Source organism: Larus michahellis, chromosome 1, assembly GCF_964199755.1.
Source record: "Larus michahellis chromosome 1, bLarMic1.1, whole genome shotgun sequence".
Classification (NCBI taxonomy): Eukaryota; Metazoa; Chordata; class Aves; order Charadriiformes; family Laridae; genus Larus; species Larus michahellis.
Window position 1 is genome coordinate 27,175,354 of NC_133896.1, and position 16,930 is coordinate 27,192,283.

At 37.8% G+C, this 16,930-nt stretch overlaps 1 protein-coding gene across 7 annotated transcripts in view; it reads left to right on the forward strand.

Moving 5' to 3' along the window:
• Nucleotides 1-16,930, forward strand: part of ANKRD26 (ankyrin repeat domain containing 26) — a 59,493-nt gene that overhangs the window by 17,104 nt on the left and 25,459 nt on the right. For 5 of the 7 annotated variants that reach the window (XM_074601096.1, XM_074600838.1, XM_074601186.1 and 2 more), the window contains 14 exons: nt 260-410; nt 1,437-1,498; nt 1,739-1,850; nt 3,623-3,651; nt 3,756-3,822; nt 3,914-3,958; nt 7,427-7,512; nt 9,149-10,138; nt 10,976-11,208; nt 12,038-12,178; nt 13,128-13,161; nt 13,392-13,530; nt 15,004-15,217; nt 16,369-16,552. In XM_074601096.1, coding sequence (XP_074457197.1) covers nt 260-410; nt 1,437-1,498; nt 1,739-1,850; nt 3,623-3,651; nt 3,756-3,822; nt 3,914-3,958; nt 7,427-7,512; nt 9,149-10,138; nt 10,976-11,208; nt 12,038-12,178; nt 13,128-13,161; nt 13,392-13,530; nt 15,004-15,217; nt 16,369-16,552 — 2,487 coding nt within the window. The remainder of the gene's footprint in view (nt 1-259; nt 411-1,436; nt 1,499-1,738; nt 1,851-3,622; nt 3,652-3,755; nt 3,823-3,913; nt 3,959-7,426; nt 7,513-9,148; nt 10,139-10,975; nt 11,209-12,037; nt 12,179-13,127; nt 13,162-13,391; nt 13,531-15,003; nt 15,218-16,368; nt 16,553-16,930) is intronic. The other 2 variants (XM_074601356.1, XM_074601266.1) reach the window with 1 other exon arrangement.

A 16,930-nucleotide genomic window follows, 5' to 3' on the forward strand; every position in this document is an offset into this window, starting at 1 on the left:
TTAAATGAAGCAAGAGTTAGACTGACATGAGGAAGTGCTTCTCAGGGGCTTTGCAGAACCAACGGTGAGACTTATGACATTAGGCATTGCTGTCTACTCACACAGATTCCCATGGAAAAACTGAAGGCCTTGTAAAACAGAGCTTGACAAAGTTTCCCTTTTGTCTTACACAAGAAAAGTATTTTTGAAGTTGTCGACGGATGGCAAAGAAGTTGCTTGTTTCTGCTCCTTCCAGCTGTTTTGGTGTTATCTCTTTTAGGAAGAATCACCTGAATGGGAAGAGGAGGAGGAGGAGGAGCAGGAGAAGGAAGACACTGGTGAAGAGCTACAAACTGCAGTTGTTGAGGGTCTGAAAAATTCTATTTGTAATGATAGTCATCAAATCCACAATGCTTCAAAAGACAGTGCTGGTGAGAGAAATGAGTTAGTAAATACTGATCCCAGTTCTTTCTCTATAAATATTCATTCACAGTAAATGAACTAAAATGGTGATTGACTTCTGAGATAGCAAATTTTTCCCTTGCCTGTGAATCATAGGGGGCATTGGCAGAGAAGGAAAGCAGCTTTTGTTCCTTTTCATTCATTCTTGAAGAACTGAAATTGTGGCATTGGATTCCAAATGATGCTATATGAAACAAGTGCCATTCTTGCTTTTGTTGCTGTGTTCTCCCTGAAGCGATCTGAATAAAATCCACAGACAAAAAAGAGAAGGAGGCCTAGAGTCTCTTGGGTGAGACAGTAATATGCCCCTTTCTGGCCCATCCTGTTGGATTGAAAAGCTGTGATTGCTCTTGGCTGAAGCTGGGAAAGATTTGAGTCAAGTTGAGACAAAGCTCTTCTCTTCCAGTGCCTCACCTTGTCCAGTTTTAAAATGTAGAAGGTCTTTTCAGTGCCACACTTGTGTGTGCTTGAAAGCATTACCAGCTCAGTCAGAGTTGAGCACTTTGGTACTCGTCTCAGAGCAGGAGGAGAAGGCACCATTTCTATTGTCTGTCTCCAGAGAGTAGCTTGGTGTGGTAGATGTTACCACAGCATGTGTAGCTGCTGACCAAATGCTACACAGGGGGCCCGGCAGAACCTGCTGTATTCAAGTATTGCACCTATACATGCTCTTCTGTCTCTATACATTTTACCATAAACATGCATTTGGCATACTGTAAGAAGTCAGAGTCCAAGCTGGAACCAGCAGTTCCCCTCTTCTGGGGTGGGTGCCCTCACTGGTCTCCAGCTCCTTCCCGGTTCTTTGTGTGCGAGGAGGTACCCATGTAAAGGAAGTACTGTGATGTGGCTGGGTGTGAAGAAACCTTGAATAACACTCACTTCTTATTCCTCAGCAATAGAATCACAGCACATGTTTTGGATGCAGGACTTGATTGATGGGGAAAAGCAGAGTGAAATATAAACACCCAGTGTCTCACTTCTAACCTTGTTCGTAGGTGCCCTGCCAGCAGTGGGAGCAGAGGAAGAGGAAGATGCTGAATCTCCCTGGGATTCTGAGGTACTTTCTGTGAAGAACACAGGGGTTCCCACCAGAGGAGGTGAGGGGGGGAGAGTATGAGTAACTGCTGTGATTTTCCAATATACTATATCTTGATGTGTCCTTTCCAAGGGTCTTATCAAAGGTTTTTGTATCTCTAATATACTTGATACCATGCTAAGCAAGTTGGCTTAGCAGAAGCTTTTTGCATAGAAATGAGTTGAAAATGCGTTTGTACCAATTCTCATACATGTGTTTTAGATCATACAGACTGATTCTGAAAGTCTGAGAAAAGTACCGTCCGGTGTGTTGCTCCCAGCTGCAGACAGACATGGAGCATGCTCGCAGATTGTTTCAGGGGAACGCGACAATGGTAACTTCATGGTGGACTAAATGTTTGTCTGTAAGCATTTATAGGCTAACGTGAACTTTTATCAGTGTCTGTCTTAGGAATGCTGTTGTGATGTGGGTGTGCACTATAGCAATTGTTAATTAACACCAGTTATCACAGTGCTTGCTGGCCAGTGTGTAAAGGAAGTTGTCTTGTTTGCATTATGTGTGTTCTTTGGACGTGTTTGTATTTTTTAGGATTCAGGTTCTTGTTGTATAGTGATAAAAGTATATGTCATTTAGGACTGATGTGTCTGAACATTTAAACATTCTTGGATGATAATGCAGCAGCAGAAGGCTATAATCTGGCTAAGCAATTTTTTTTCCCTAGCTTAATTTTTGATAGCTTTCTGTTGTGCTTTGAGTAGGAGCTAAAATGTGACTTAAAAGTTCAGGTTTTGTTGCTAGGGGTTTCTGCCTGTAGTTTGTGCCACTGCCTCTTGAGCATCTTGAGCATAGGGTGGCAGGGAAGTTTTGCTATTGGGGCAGAAGTCTTTTCTGAAGGATTTCACCTTTAGCAAATGATTTGTCAGTCTTGCTTGTAGTATAGGTACAATAGAATAGCTGAAGAAGCTCATCCAGTTTTAGTTTAGTAAGCTGGAAGCGAAACTTTACAAGCTCCTGGAGCTTGTGTGTCTGCTTTTTGAGTAGTTGTCATGGAAGTCTACTTTGTGTGGTTCTCCCCCTCCCTGGAAGTGTTCAAGGCCAGGCTGGATGGGCCTTTGAGCAGCCTGGTCTAGTGGAAGGTGTCCCTGGCCATGGCAGGGGGGCTGGGACTAGATGATCTTTAAGGTCCCTTCCAACCCAAACCATTCTGTGATTCTACTAAGATACATTTAAAGTCAGCGTGAAAAGGGGGTAAAAGGTGATTATGGTATTCTTTCTAAGGTATTTCCATACTGCTAGACCACCAATTTTACTGAGATCAAATACTGTTTGTTTTTTAATGATTTTCTTTTAAATATAAAAAGTTTGCTGTGGAGCCATTCTTAGTAACATTTCATATACTTCTTTCATAAGAGGACTCAAACTGTAAGATGACTAAAGCAGAGGATTTGAGAAATATAGGGGGGCCAGTAGATTGTGTGGGTTTGGAAATGTTTTAATGTTGGACAAAAGAATTAAAAAAAAAAAAGTGTTTGAAACTATGCTATAAATGGAGATTACAACCAAACATTTGTTGATTTTGTTTCCTTGCAAGCTAAACCATAACAATCTGTTGAGAACTAGCTTGATTTTACCTCACTGAATGACATGTGTATGAGGTTTCTGTGTCTGCACCCATGATTTCTCTGTCTCATCAATAGAAAGGAAATGCTCCTCAACATTAAGCACTTGTGGGGTAATCACAGTCATAGTGCTGTTGGACTGTTTTATGATCAGTCATTAAAGCAGACCAGATTTGACTTTTGAAATAGTCCTTTTAGAAAGCAGGATTCAGCTCCTCAAAAGGACTAAATATTTCGATCTCATTCTGTTAATGAGCATGACCTTATTGCTTCACATGAATTATCCAAGTTCTGTGATGATTATTTTTTAAATCCAAGGTGCATGGTGGGGAAGTATGCATTGTCCATTTCTTATATACTAATGCAAATGCTGTATGATGAGGTAAATTGTATGTTAGGTATCGTACTCTCGATGAAATAATGCTTGCAACTGATACTTAGTTGTAGAAACTACTGATGTTGAATGGAGTAAAAGGTACCTTCGATGAAATAAAATAACACTTTCCAAAACATTTTTCACCTCCAGGGCTTTCAGAGAAACCCAGCAATTCCCAGGTAAGTATTTGTTCATGTCAGACTAACTACTTGTTGCGATTATTAAATAGTATGTAGTTACTTCGAATTTGTTTTTTTTTATTGTTGGATTGTGTCTTTCATAGCTGAAAATTCATGAATCTGTTTTGGAAATGAATGAAACCTCTCCTAAAAGAAGGCAGCAGAAATCAGGTAACGTTCACTTCATGTGGTTCTGGGTTTAGCTTCATAATCTTTCTGGATAGGAGTATTTAATAAAGCATATGACTTATTTGTTTTGCAGATCTGTTGGAGGAATTTGGTTTAGGAGATGCAGAGGATATTGAAGGTATTCATAACGGTCTATTTGTACTGTTCTTTTATGGACAGACACATTGTACTTGCAAATTTTGTCCTAAATTAATGGTTCTAGCAAGGTGTTCTGGGAGCAGGTCTACTGAAATTTGCCTCTATGCATGTGTATGCTCCCTCCTGTAGTCTGCCATTCAACACTGCAAATACCCTTCCAGTATGCTGGCTTCTTCCACCATACCTGCCGTTATCTCCCCTTTTCAGGCAGTCCTCAAGCTTGCTTTCCTTCCAGTTTCTCAAAAAAAACCTTCTGGATATTTTGGGTTCTCTGAGCATGTGCTGTGGCTGATTCCAGGCTAGCAATCTGGAAGCTAAGCTGTCCAGGAGCTGCAGGTGAGATAGAAAGGGTAATTCTTGGGCTCATGTTGTAGCTGCACTTAGCAGTAATTATTGCTTGCCTGACTTTGCCTATCTGGCAGTTGTTTTGAAACATGTAGCAAATACATTCTTCTGAGGCGTCCCTCTCTTGTTTTACAGAAACAGACCGGCAGGTTCAGAGGTAGGGGAAGGAAGTGGGGAAGAGAGACAAGGTGGGAGGAAATGACAGTGTCAGCATGTTGTCTGGAATTCTCTTTTCTTTGGAAACTTTGGAAAAGCTTTTGGAAAGCCTTTGGAAAAGGCTAAAAGTGAAGCAACTAGCTGTTCCACTATAGATTGGAGAGAGGATATATGACCTTAATGGTTTTTTACTTTCTTTTTTCTAGCTTGTATTGATTTGCATGTTTGTTAATGAGATGATAAACAATTCCCCGTTCAGGTTTTAGGGTTTCTACAGTCAGCTATTGAAATTATAAAGGAAGTAGAGGTGAACAGATATGTAGGCAAGTAAGCAAAGTAGGTAATTGGAAATAATTTTTAAAATTATAATATATATATATTTATATATATTATATATATATATATAAAATAATATATATACTTCTAAGTATGGAATACAAATAGTTCCAAGTTCTTTGGCATCATTGTTTTAGGGGAAAAAAAACCCCACCATTGTTCTCGTGACAATAATAGAGATTAAACTTCTCACTAGGAAAAATATCTCGCCTTGTCCTCTCGCCCTTCTCCTCTCTCTCATGTATTTGCAATGGGTGAGCAACAAGAGATCTTCTTTGGCCTTTATTTTGCGGTGACAGTGTTTTTGTAACATGCATAGAGGTTTGTTAAAAGTTGTTCAGTTAAAACATGAGGTTTGGTTTTTGTCTGTATTGCACGGTAATGTGAAATAAAGCCCCATAGTGGACCAGTATGTTATAATATTATGAACACAGAAAGGAAAGACTGCCTTTTCGTAGCTTATTTCATGTTAGGTCTTTTTCCTTTATTCGTTTATGTCATGCTTTTTTTTACCCATGTGTTATCTTGAAGATCAGGTGTTAGAAAGTCTATATGAAAATTTCTTTCAAAGTTTTATGTTTGGATTTGGGTGTAAGCAATTTAGATTGCTTCAGCAAAGCATCATGATTCCTGTGGCATAAATATTTCTAACTCTAAAAGGGTTGAATGCCACCCTTCACAAGTTTTTTTCATAAATCTGGAAAACAGGTACAGTATCTTGCACAATTAAATGTTGAATGAGAGATTAAATTTCCCATTCTGCTTACTTTGTTACTGACTCATAGTGGTAACTTCTTAAAACCTATTTTGGGGTCCAAATTAAGTAGTGGTGTTCTCATTTTTTCTGTAAAGAAGAGTAGTTGCTTTGCACTGTAATCTGGAAAAGTCATTATGTTGGACAATTTATCTCAGAAGAGAGGAGAGATAAAGCCTATCTGGAAAGAACACTAAAAGTTATCTTGCGATGCTAGCTAGAGAACAGGCAGAGTAAAAGGTCTTTTGTATGCACAGGGATTTCTGTGTATTTATGTTAGGCACGAAGCCAGATTCATCTAACCCCACTGCAGGTATGCATTAATAAAAATGCATGCTGGTAATAAATGACCGGCAAAAATACTGAAATTTAATTTACTCTGTGAATTTTTGAACCCTAGTCTTCAAACTAGTGTTTTAACTAAAAATTTATCCCTGTGCTAAAAGTGAAAAAGTCTTGACAATGAGGAGTCATCCCCTTTTCACAATGTTGACAGAAGCCAATAAGACAGAAAGTAAATTCATTAATTACTGCTCCAAGAAGAGAAGAAATTTTACTTGCAACAGCTAATGGGAGAATTACTATTTTTTTTTATGTTTTTGAACATAATTACTGACTAGAGTTACTGAGACCATGAGAACTGGAATTTTGCAGATGGAAGAACTTTGTTGCCCTTCATCTTTCCTGCCTTTTTCCTTGTTCTGTCCCCATTGTACAGAAATTTCAAGATTGATTATACCCTATGGAAAAGAAATCTTACGGGCTCCAAAGATCCTAAGATCTTATCTAAAGACTGAGACTTCAGACTCAAATAGCTGCTACTGAATACTTTACTGTTGACCACGATGGGCAAGACTGAATAGGAGTTCGGGTTGCTTTTGATGATAGCAATATGGCACACAATTTTAAAGACACCTGCATACTCTGAACAGAGAATGTGAATTACAATTTTAGAAGGTCATTACCAAACTCCATGCGCTTGCAGGTCTGCTTTTATCCAGCTTTCAGGCAGATACACTTGACCAGAAAAGCCTTTTCAGTCTGTGTTGTGCAGTATTCTTCAGGAAAGGTGTCGCAGCTCTCCTGCATCCACAAAATACTTAGTCTATCTTTTAAGCAAAACTGTGGTGTCTGTGTTACATGGTGGGAGTGATCACACATAGGAAGTTATCTGGTAGGACACTGCATGCACGTTGTGGTTTGTGACCTGAATGAACATTGATGAAGTGACAGAGAGGAAAAGGTAGAATCCGGTTTTAAAGAGTACAAATGAAACGTCTGGATCATGGGTTGTTTCTTAACACTTCACAAGCCTGCCTCTCATCCAGCGTCCCATCTGTCTCTTCTGCAACGCTTGGGGCAGCAGTTTTACTGAAATACTTAATCCAGATCCATTTCTGGAGACAGATTTGTTTCATGCATGGATTAAAGCTGGGGACTGAAACATTTCAAGCCTATGATTTTTGTTGGTGGTGCCTTGATGTGTACAACACGTAGGGAAATTAAAATCGATGGAGGAATGTAGCTAGTTACTGCATGGCACACTGTGTCAGAAACAGAGAGAGATTGTGCACCTTTAGGAAACAGGAATAGTTTACTTGTGACCATTTATAGTGATTTTCAGCAAATCTGTTTTACACATTAAAAAGTAAAATGCTCTGGAAGAAAGGAATTCATGCAGATGCATCTTAAATCTGTGTTATGATAATTTTCTCTCTAGGAACTTACAAATTTGAGGGGATATGGTATTTTGTGTTAAGATTTTTCTCACAAATATGGTGATTCAAGATGCACTTTAGGTATAAATAAGTAGTATTATGTCATGCTGGTTATAAAAATATGTGGTTTTCACTGTAGGTGAGTACTCAGGATCTACCTTTCATATGTCATCATCAGCTGAAAAAGAAGACATGAAGGATGCCATTGAAAATATTGGGATGCAGGTATGTAAAACCAAATATTTTGAATTAGAATCTGAATTATACGCTAAGGTAGAGAAAACTTACCAGTCAGTGAGTAAGGCTGAAGGGAGAGTCCTTTAGATGAAGGTTGTATTATAGTCTGAAGTAATGATGGACACAATCTTCTTATGGTGGGGTAAAATCCTTGTTGCTATTCTGGATACTTGGTGCTATACTAATTTGTTTCCAGCTGGCTTGCTTAAATTTTGACCGATGTTTTTTCCTTTTGTACGGAGCTGAGAAACATTACAGTCAAATGCATTTTTTTCGCTATGCAAAATGCACATTCAAGTGAAGAGGAAGATTTGTCTATAATATGCTGAGCTTTTTGATTAAACACGCCTGGTCTTCCTCTTTGTAAGAGAAAGATCAAACAAAAAACCTTGACGTTTGGTGACCTTTCTGATGCTTTCTCTGCCTCTGCAAAATGTTCACTTGTTTGGCCATGTTAGTAAGTGTTTGAAAAGGGCTTTTTTTCAGAGGGCATTCCAGAGGAGAATAAGGCAGGCATCCTGTTTGTGTTGGGCATACAGGACAGGGCTGAACAGAGGGGTCTGGAGTCTTCTATAACACCTTAAGGGACAGTGGAGAAAATTATTTCCACTCCACACTTGGGCACCATGAAAAAGGGACATGCTTAATTTTAACACGCAGAGCACAGAATTTAAACCTATTGGAAGGTGGTAGTAGCTGGGCGATGCACTTGGGAATGGAGAGGTGGAGACAGATGGTGGCTGGCTGAGGTGCTCCTTCCCTGGTCTGAATGTAGGAATTTTTGCAGAGGGCTAACAAGAAAAGAGAGCAAGGAGTTGGATGGTCGTAGCCCATTGGGACACCAAGGCTGCAGGCCCTATTTAGAAGGCACCACGTGCTAGGGAGGCATGTGGGGAGGGAGCATATTGGGAGGCGTGTGACGCATGACAGGAGCAGTCGGAACTGTTGAGGAACAGACCGGGGGTCAGGGACGTGAGAGACCGGTTGGGTTTGAGGCATGGTACGGTTTTCATACAAGCTTAGGTTCCTGATTTTTGAGATAAGGGAAGGAATGGACAGGTTTCCCTAATAAATGCTTTTCTTTGGAGCCTGAAGTGGAATTTAATATTTCTGAATCTTGGGTGAATAGTCCTAACTTAGCCAATTCTCCATGTGGCGGACAGTAAAAAGCTTGTCATGTTCATTCACATTGTATTAGCTTAGCTGTCAGGGGACTGTAAAATGCCAGACAGTAGAGAATGATGGAGGAAAGAGGGTGAGAAAACGTAGGCAGTTGTAATGAAAAAGGGTATTAAAGCAATAAAACGTGAAAAAATAAATTGCCTTGTCACTGTAACCCCAGTTACAGAAAGCAGGCAGGCTAAAAGTGACCCTAACGTCCAGACAAATCTAACCCAGGAAAAACTGTTGTCTCTAAAGTAAGTCCTTCTATTTTTAAGGAAATGATGGTTCGGTGATCCTTCAATTTAGTATCCCTTGATATTTATTATAAAAATTGCTTTCAAAATGTCTTATCTCTATTATTTATTTTATATGATAGGATGAATTTGCAATAGAAATTGCCTAGATTAATTGTAACTTCCTTTTTCTTGGTAATCTTTCTGTCTGTACCTGTTTACTTAAGGATAAATATATTTTAGAAACTACCACCTTGATAGAAAAAACAGCACATGAAAATCAGACTGACAAAGCAGAAATTTCACATCAGGAAGCCCTAGCAGAAAATGAGGAATCGCACAGTGGTGACAAACAGTTATGTCCAAAACCTTGGGAAGAAAGATATGAAAGAATGTGGGTTGAAAATGAGAAAAGGGAATTGAAAACAAATTTTAAAAACATTACAGCAGAGCTGAAGCAGCTGTTTGGTGAAATTAATGAAACTGGGAAAACAAATTCCCTTGTGGGAGAAATGTTAGAAGATGGCTTCAGTGAACAGTTGAAGAGTTGTCGTGTTTCATCTCATGCGACAGAATCAAGTAATAAGTTAGAAAGTAAAGGTGAATTTGGAGATATTAAACCTGTGCTAGGTGGAAAAGTACCCAAAATGGAAATTGTAATTCCGAGTCTTGGTGTCCTTCCTGATAAAAATAACTTAAATGCAAACATGGAAGATACCTGGAATACAGATGAAGAAAATAGCACAAACGATACAGATAATACAAAGGTGCCTCTAGCAAAAGGAGAGAAAAAGAAAATGCCTACTATGGAAATGGAAGAGAATGAAAATGCTAGTAGAAAAGTAGAGAGAAGTCCTGAATGCTCCCTGAGAAGTAGCTTAAAAACGAGAATTTTGGATGACATTTCTAATATTTTTCCTAAGATAAGACCCGTTTCTACAAGCAATGAAAATGCACTTCTTGTAACAGAAAGGAAATCTGGAAAAGACTCTGGATTTAATGGTGATGTTCCCAGGGACTGCCTTATCGACAGTAATAAAATAGGAGAAACAGAAATTGAAAGTCTTTTTGCAAATGCTCAGCAATCGTGTGGCATGCTGAAAAGAAATCTTGATGAAGAACTAGAACAAGATTTGGAAAGATTTAAGAGTAAGGTAGGAATGCTGCAAACAGTATTCCTGGCTTTGGAGAAAGAGAAGGTGCAGCTGCAAAAAGAGGTAGAAGTTCACCTGCTACTCCTTATTCTTTAGTCTTTCTCCATATCAATGGTCCTGTTCACTTTAGCTATTCATCATTAAGTGAAGATGCTTTGTCCAAATTGGTTTTTATTTTAATGGAAATACATTACTTATGAATAAAGAGAGCAGTGGAGAGTTGTCCTTTTCCCCATTTTTGGAAAATACAGAATGCATTGTTCTTCTACTTTAACAATAGGTGGCACTCAGCTCCAGTATAAGTAGTTATCACTTCATTGCCGTAAAAAGAAATGCACACAATTACATCATTTCTGATTCTGAATCAAAGAATGAAAATAGCTTCTGAACAGGGTCTTGACTGATCTATTCATTTGCCATGATTTCTGCATGGTGTGTCATCATTGCCCTTCACTAAAATTCCTGTTTGCTGTGAAACAATTTCTGCTTGTGGGTTTGGGATCTTTTATTTTTTAATTTTCTCTTCTCCCCCCCACCCCGGAAACTTTCATATGATTTTTTTTTTCTGTGTTTTTACAACTAACATTGTGCAGCCCTTCTAATTCTTTGTCCATCAGTAATGCTTTCACTTTTTTGTCATTCACGTTTTAAGATACACTATTGTTTTCTTTCTAAGGGCTATGTTTTTGTTAGATCTTTAATCATGAATGAATTCAAAGTACTTTTGATGACTTAATACACTTTGTAGTGTAATTTTGTGAAAATGTTTCTCTATGTTGATTGTTTTTTTCATTTTACATTATTTCAGAGGTAAACCCTGAATTATTCAATCTTCGATATTGTGTTTTCTGTCTTCTAGAAATACTGATAAATATATAAAGCTTAACTTTCTTTTTGTAGGTTGAGAAGGAAAAAAGCAAAGAAAGATGTTTCAAGACGCAGGAGGTGGCAATACAGGAAGATCTTGATAAATTAAATACACTGCCAGGCAACGTTACTGACCAGCAAATGAAACAAAAGCTTACTCTAAAGAAGAATGACTGTTTGGAGAATGAAAACACTATAGAAGAAAAAGACAATAAGAATTTTTCATCTGAGGAGAGATCAAAATTGATTAAAATGCCGATGAAAGGGTAAACTAAGGAAATAATCTCTAATTCTTATTTGTAAGATACTTAAGTATTTTTTAGGTTTTCTGATATTGTAGTAGTTGAAGTAGTTTCCTCAATGCTGAAAGCCATACTGAGTAGTGCACTGCTTCTAAAATATTTAAGAAAAAAAAAATTTATAAAAAAAAAGATCATAACAGAGGTTAAAATTTATTACCTGCTTTTAAAAAAAAAGAAAGAAAAAAAAAAAGAAACAAATTCCTGAGGATTTCCTTGTCAGTACTAAGGCAAAACTTGTCTTCAAAGAGTTCAAGACTAGAAAAAACAGTTATTTTTGTAGGAAATGGCCATCCAGAAAAGAAAAGTAGGAACTTGCAGTTTACTTTACTTTCTCCCTTCTTGAGGTGATTTTTAGTGATCTCCATGCACTTGGTGTTTTCATTAAGTTTAGATGCTCTTTGTCAGGAAAAGGGAAAAGATGATATTACCAAACCAATCTCAGAAGTTTGAAGAAGGCACAGATATTTTTATATAGCCCTAAGCAGGAGGTTTTTTTCCTGTCTGTTCTTCAAAGGAATCTCTGCTCTAGGTACTTCCTCTAATGGGGATATTAGATGTGTTCCAGCTTACCTGAATCTAGCTCAGATTCTGCATTTCCCCTTCGTTCCTCCAGGAAGGATTTTTAAATACTGGGGTATCTTCCACAATCTTTGGAGTCAAGTCTGTGTTTTATCATAGATATTTTTCATCTTAGTTTTTTCTGGATATCATCTTAAATATGTCTATTTCACAGAAATACTTTCTGTAAAGCTACTCAACTGGTGATTTTTTTTTTTCTTTCTGTTTAATGTAGTAAATTTGCCCTGAATGCCAAAGTTGCAAAGAAAAATAAAAGACAAACTTCAAAGCAGAAGCAAATGAGCTCTTCCAGTGGGAATCATTTTCAAGCGCTGGATGATAGCACTTTCAGTGAAACCTCTCAAGATGAAGCAAGGTACTGAATATAAGCAATGTTATAAATAAAACTTGCTTAATGATAAAAACTGACCTGAAAGCTAAAGGTAAGTTTTGTAAACCTGATGTGAACAATGATTCTTGTTCTTTCATGTGACAACACTATCTGATGGCCTTGGTATTCAAAAACACTTCTTTTTTGCTTATAGTGCTTTGAACATACTAGCAAAGTTAATGAAAAGGTCAGATGTGCACAAATTCTCAATAATTACCTGAGTGTGTGCACATACGTAAATATATATATTTAGGTGTTTTTAAAAGGGAGAGGAGAGACTTATAATTAGAGCAAAATTACGCGTTCACTGCAGGCATCTCAGTTTTTTCTGCCTTTTTTTTCCAGCTGTGCCTCCTACTGGCTTCTTGCCCACCCAGACTTGCTTGTGTGGGAGGCAAAGTGAGAAACAGAAGGTGTTGACACTGTACAAGCACTATTCAACAACAGCTAAAACATTGCTATGTTATCAACACTGGTTTGGTCAGAAATGTAACACGCAGCACTGTGTGGGATGCTATGAAGAAAATTAATTCAATCCCAGCCAGACCCAGTACACTAGAGAATCCAAAATTATGGTTCTTTGACCTATAAGAGAAGGATTCTCAATACTGAAAAGAGCTAAATCTTTAGTATTTAAACAGGGAATGCACATAACTGTGTATCTGTATATCTACATATCTGTAGCTCTAAGACTGTGAGTGATGTGCACAGAACAGTTATTTCAACTATTTGCTTAATATCTTGTGGAGAAAAAATAGCCTTGCAATAGATACTATAGAACATAAATTTTTCAGTCTTCAACTACACCTACCAAGATTCTTATATTAAATTTGAGTTTAATTCACTTATGAAACTAAGTTTTCAGAGCAACTTTAGATATTGATCATAATGCAATGTAAGCATTCCAGTACTGAAATATATTTCTGTTTTCCAGACCTGCAGCAAAAACAGGGAGTGAAAAGAACAAGGTACTGTAAAACTAGTTTCTTGATAAACAATTTGTATCAGCTTTTAATCGCTTAGATGGGAACAGCATTTATGTAGTGATCAACCAGATGCACAAATTGCCATTAGTATGGAGCTTCATCATATTTCAGACAAATCTATGGGCTGTGAATGAAAGAATGAATCATTCATGGATTTGTAATGATCTGTAATACTATATAGTTGTATATAGAAAATACTGTATTGTTTATAGGTCAGGATACAAATGGATGTAACTGATGACCTTGATTTAACTCACTCATCTGACACAACTTCGGAGGATGTTGAATTACCCACATCAACCTATAAAGAGGCTATGTTGCTGTTAGAACAGCTTAGTGTGGATCATACGGGTATGTTTACAAGTCTGTTTGTCTTCATCTGTTATAAGTTCCTCTTTTAAGACATAATTTCTTTGTTTGCGCTGCTAGGTATTTTAGTTTTATATTTCTATCTAATGTTTCTTTATGATTAGAGATCCTCCTCAAAAGACGTGAAATTATCTCACCTAATCTTAGATGTCTGCCTGTATTGTCAGCAAACATGCCTCACTTTACCATTGGTTCTCTGTCTTGTCAGAGCTGGAGAAGCAGGTTCTTGGAAAGTACAGTTCAGCTCCGTCTAATGCAGTCATCAAAAGTTAGCAAGAGCTTCTTTTTCCTCTTTATATCCCCTCAATAGCTAATGACAAATAATGCAGCAAAATAATGGTTTTGCTTGAATATATATATAAAAATATATATACAAAATCAGCTGTCATAAGATGCTTACATATATACACATAGCATTATATAAACATAAGTATCACTTACTATGTCTATTAATTTCTACAAATTTACGATTTCATTAGACAATGGTTAACCTTGGCTAAAGGCCAAAGTCCCACCCAGCTGCTCTCACCAGCCCTCCTCAACAGGACAAAATAGGATGAAAAAGCTCGAGGATCAATACAAAGGCGGGGCTATTACTTACCAGTTACTGTCATAGGCAAAACAGACTCCAGCTGGGGAAACTTCACTTAATTTCTTACCAATTAAAATAGATTTGAATAGTGAGAAACAAAGACATAAAATTAAAAGAACTTCCCCCCACTCCCCCTTTTTCAAGTTCAACTTCATTCCTTCATTCCCGACTCCCCACCCCTCCCCAAGCAGCACAGGGAGGCTGGGGTCTGCAGTCGGGACATGGCAGTTTCCCTCTGCTGCTCCTTCTTCCTCACATTTTTCCCCTGCTCCAGTGTGAGTCCTTCCATGGACTGCAGTCCTTCAGGGAAAATCTGCTTCAGCCTGGATTCTCCTTGGGCCACAGGTCCTTCAGGAAATACCCACCTGCTCTGGCATGGGGGTCTTCCACAGCACATCACTGTGGATATCTGCTCCAGCATGGTCCTCTCCAGGGGCTGCAGAGAAATACCTGCTCCACCATGGTGTCTAGATGGGCTGCAGGGGAATCTCTGCTCTGGCACTTGGAGCACCTCCTCCCCCTCCTTCTTCACCGCCTGAGTGTTCACTGGGCTGTTTTTCACATTCTTTGCCCCTTCTCCTCTGCCTGTATGGGTTTTTTGCCCTCTCCTAAATACCTTTTCCCTGAGGTGCCGCCAGCATGGCTGAGGGGCTCATCTGTGCCCTGTGGTGCGTCTATTGGAACTGGCTGTGTCCATCAAGGGGCAAGCCCTGGTGTCTTCTCACAGACCTCCCACTACCTGCAGCCTTCCCACTACCAAAACCTTGCCACGTACACCCAATACAGGAAAGCATTAACTAATTTATACACTGGAAAGTATTTGTCCATATGTGCAGCTTTGTTTCTTTTCTATCTCAATATAGGTTCTGCTGTTTTGTTGAAAATTCAAAACATACTACTTGAATATGAACAGATAATAGAACGTGAAAGAAATCGGTATACAGCTGTCTGGAGAGAAGTAAAGAAATTAGAAAGTGAAAAGGCGGAGTCACAATTAATAGCAGAAGAGACTCAAGATTTGAAATCCATATTGGCTCATCAAGAAGTGGAATGGAAAAGTGATATTGAAAGCCTTAAGTATGTAACCTTGCATTCTGATAACACCTTATCTTGTCAGTGTTCATGTTCAGAAGATGGTGATGGTACAAGCAATAGAATGAGAAGTTACCCATCTTTTGCGTTTGGGTTTTTTGAATCCCGTGGGCAAGTTATACTATAAAGGACATAATGTCAGGGGGAAATTCACATACAAATGCTACTGTCAGTCTTTCAAATAATTTATTAGTGGTTCCTGATACTTTTTTTGCAGAATTTCTAAAGCAGATTTTCAATTGGCAGCTCTTTCCTTATGTTAATATTTGGTTTGTTTTGTTTTTTTTGACCATTGCAAGTATATCAGAAAAAATATTCAAAAGAATTATCAAACATAAAACTGCTTTCTTGTTTGGGTACTGTGGACACAGCATGGAGCGTTTTTTACCATGTTGGTGCTTATTGCTGATTGTTTCAGTTAGTAACGAAGTTGACATTCCCTACAGCTTTCATTATAAATTAGCTTCAAAATTAGATGTTGTTGTTTCTCCCAGATGTAGATCCATTGAGGTTTAAAACTATTTTTAATTGTATTAAGCTTAAACCCGATGCATTTCTAAATCTATTTTGGAACACCGACCTCATTCTTCAATAAATAGAAACTGCTTGCTCTTCTTACGGTCAGTGGTTGTTTTAGATTTATAGAAGGCTTGCTTAAAAATTGTTGGGTGTGTCACAGATAAGTGGTGTGCTGCTTCATCACTATTGCAATCACTGAATCCATAATATGTAGGCAATGCTTAGCAATTATGAAAATGTATATTAATCATAGTAAAAGTTTATGATGCTTTGATCGGATAAGACAACAAAATCCTTTTGAATGAAGTGTTAGTAATATGAAGATGATTTTTATTTTTTTTTTAATTATAGAAATGCGCATACTACTGTGCATTTACCTAAGTAAACTAACCTACAAAAAAATGATAAATCACTCAGCGGTTTATTTCTGTATCTTGTACAACTGATACCATGGATAATGGAAGGAGGTTAGAATTCTTAAAAAAAGTAACAGTAAAAACATTAAATCTGAAAAGATTTAACTTTTTTATGGTTTGACTTGTCTGCAAGTTCATAATGAGAAATATCTACTTTTTATATCAGTGCTTTAGTCTCTCAAATATTCTGTTAATTCTCAGATTTACTTTGAAACAAGAAGAGGAAAAGAGGCTCAGAGTAGAAACACTATATGAGAAAACAAGAGAAAAACTCAGAGGAAAAGATGATCAATATTGTAAAGAGGTGGAGGAGAAACAGCAACTTGAGTTACGCTCAAGGAATTTAGAAATGGAGTTAATAGCACTGAGAAAGCTCTTGAAACAGGTATATTAAATAACAAGTTGAACACTTGTCTTCTTATTTTCTGCTTCTTTTTAATTGGCATTGTATTCCAGTATGTCTAAAGAAGGAGATACTTCATTCATGGAAGAGGCATTGCATAACTATTGTGAAATTTTGAGGACAGTTGAGAACAGTTGGTTCACAGGTGGTCTGTTCTTCCCCCCCCCCCCGCCTTCTTTGCAAGTTCATGATTCCTTTTCTCCTTTTTCAAAATTTAGGTTTCATTTGTATTTCAGGCAAGGCCTGACTTTGAGTTATTTTTTCTAAATTACTACAAAACATTCTGTATTTCTTCTGAAATACTGAAACTATTCTGAAATGAAACTATCATTTATGGGTGGATTATAATAACTGTGGGGA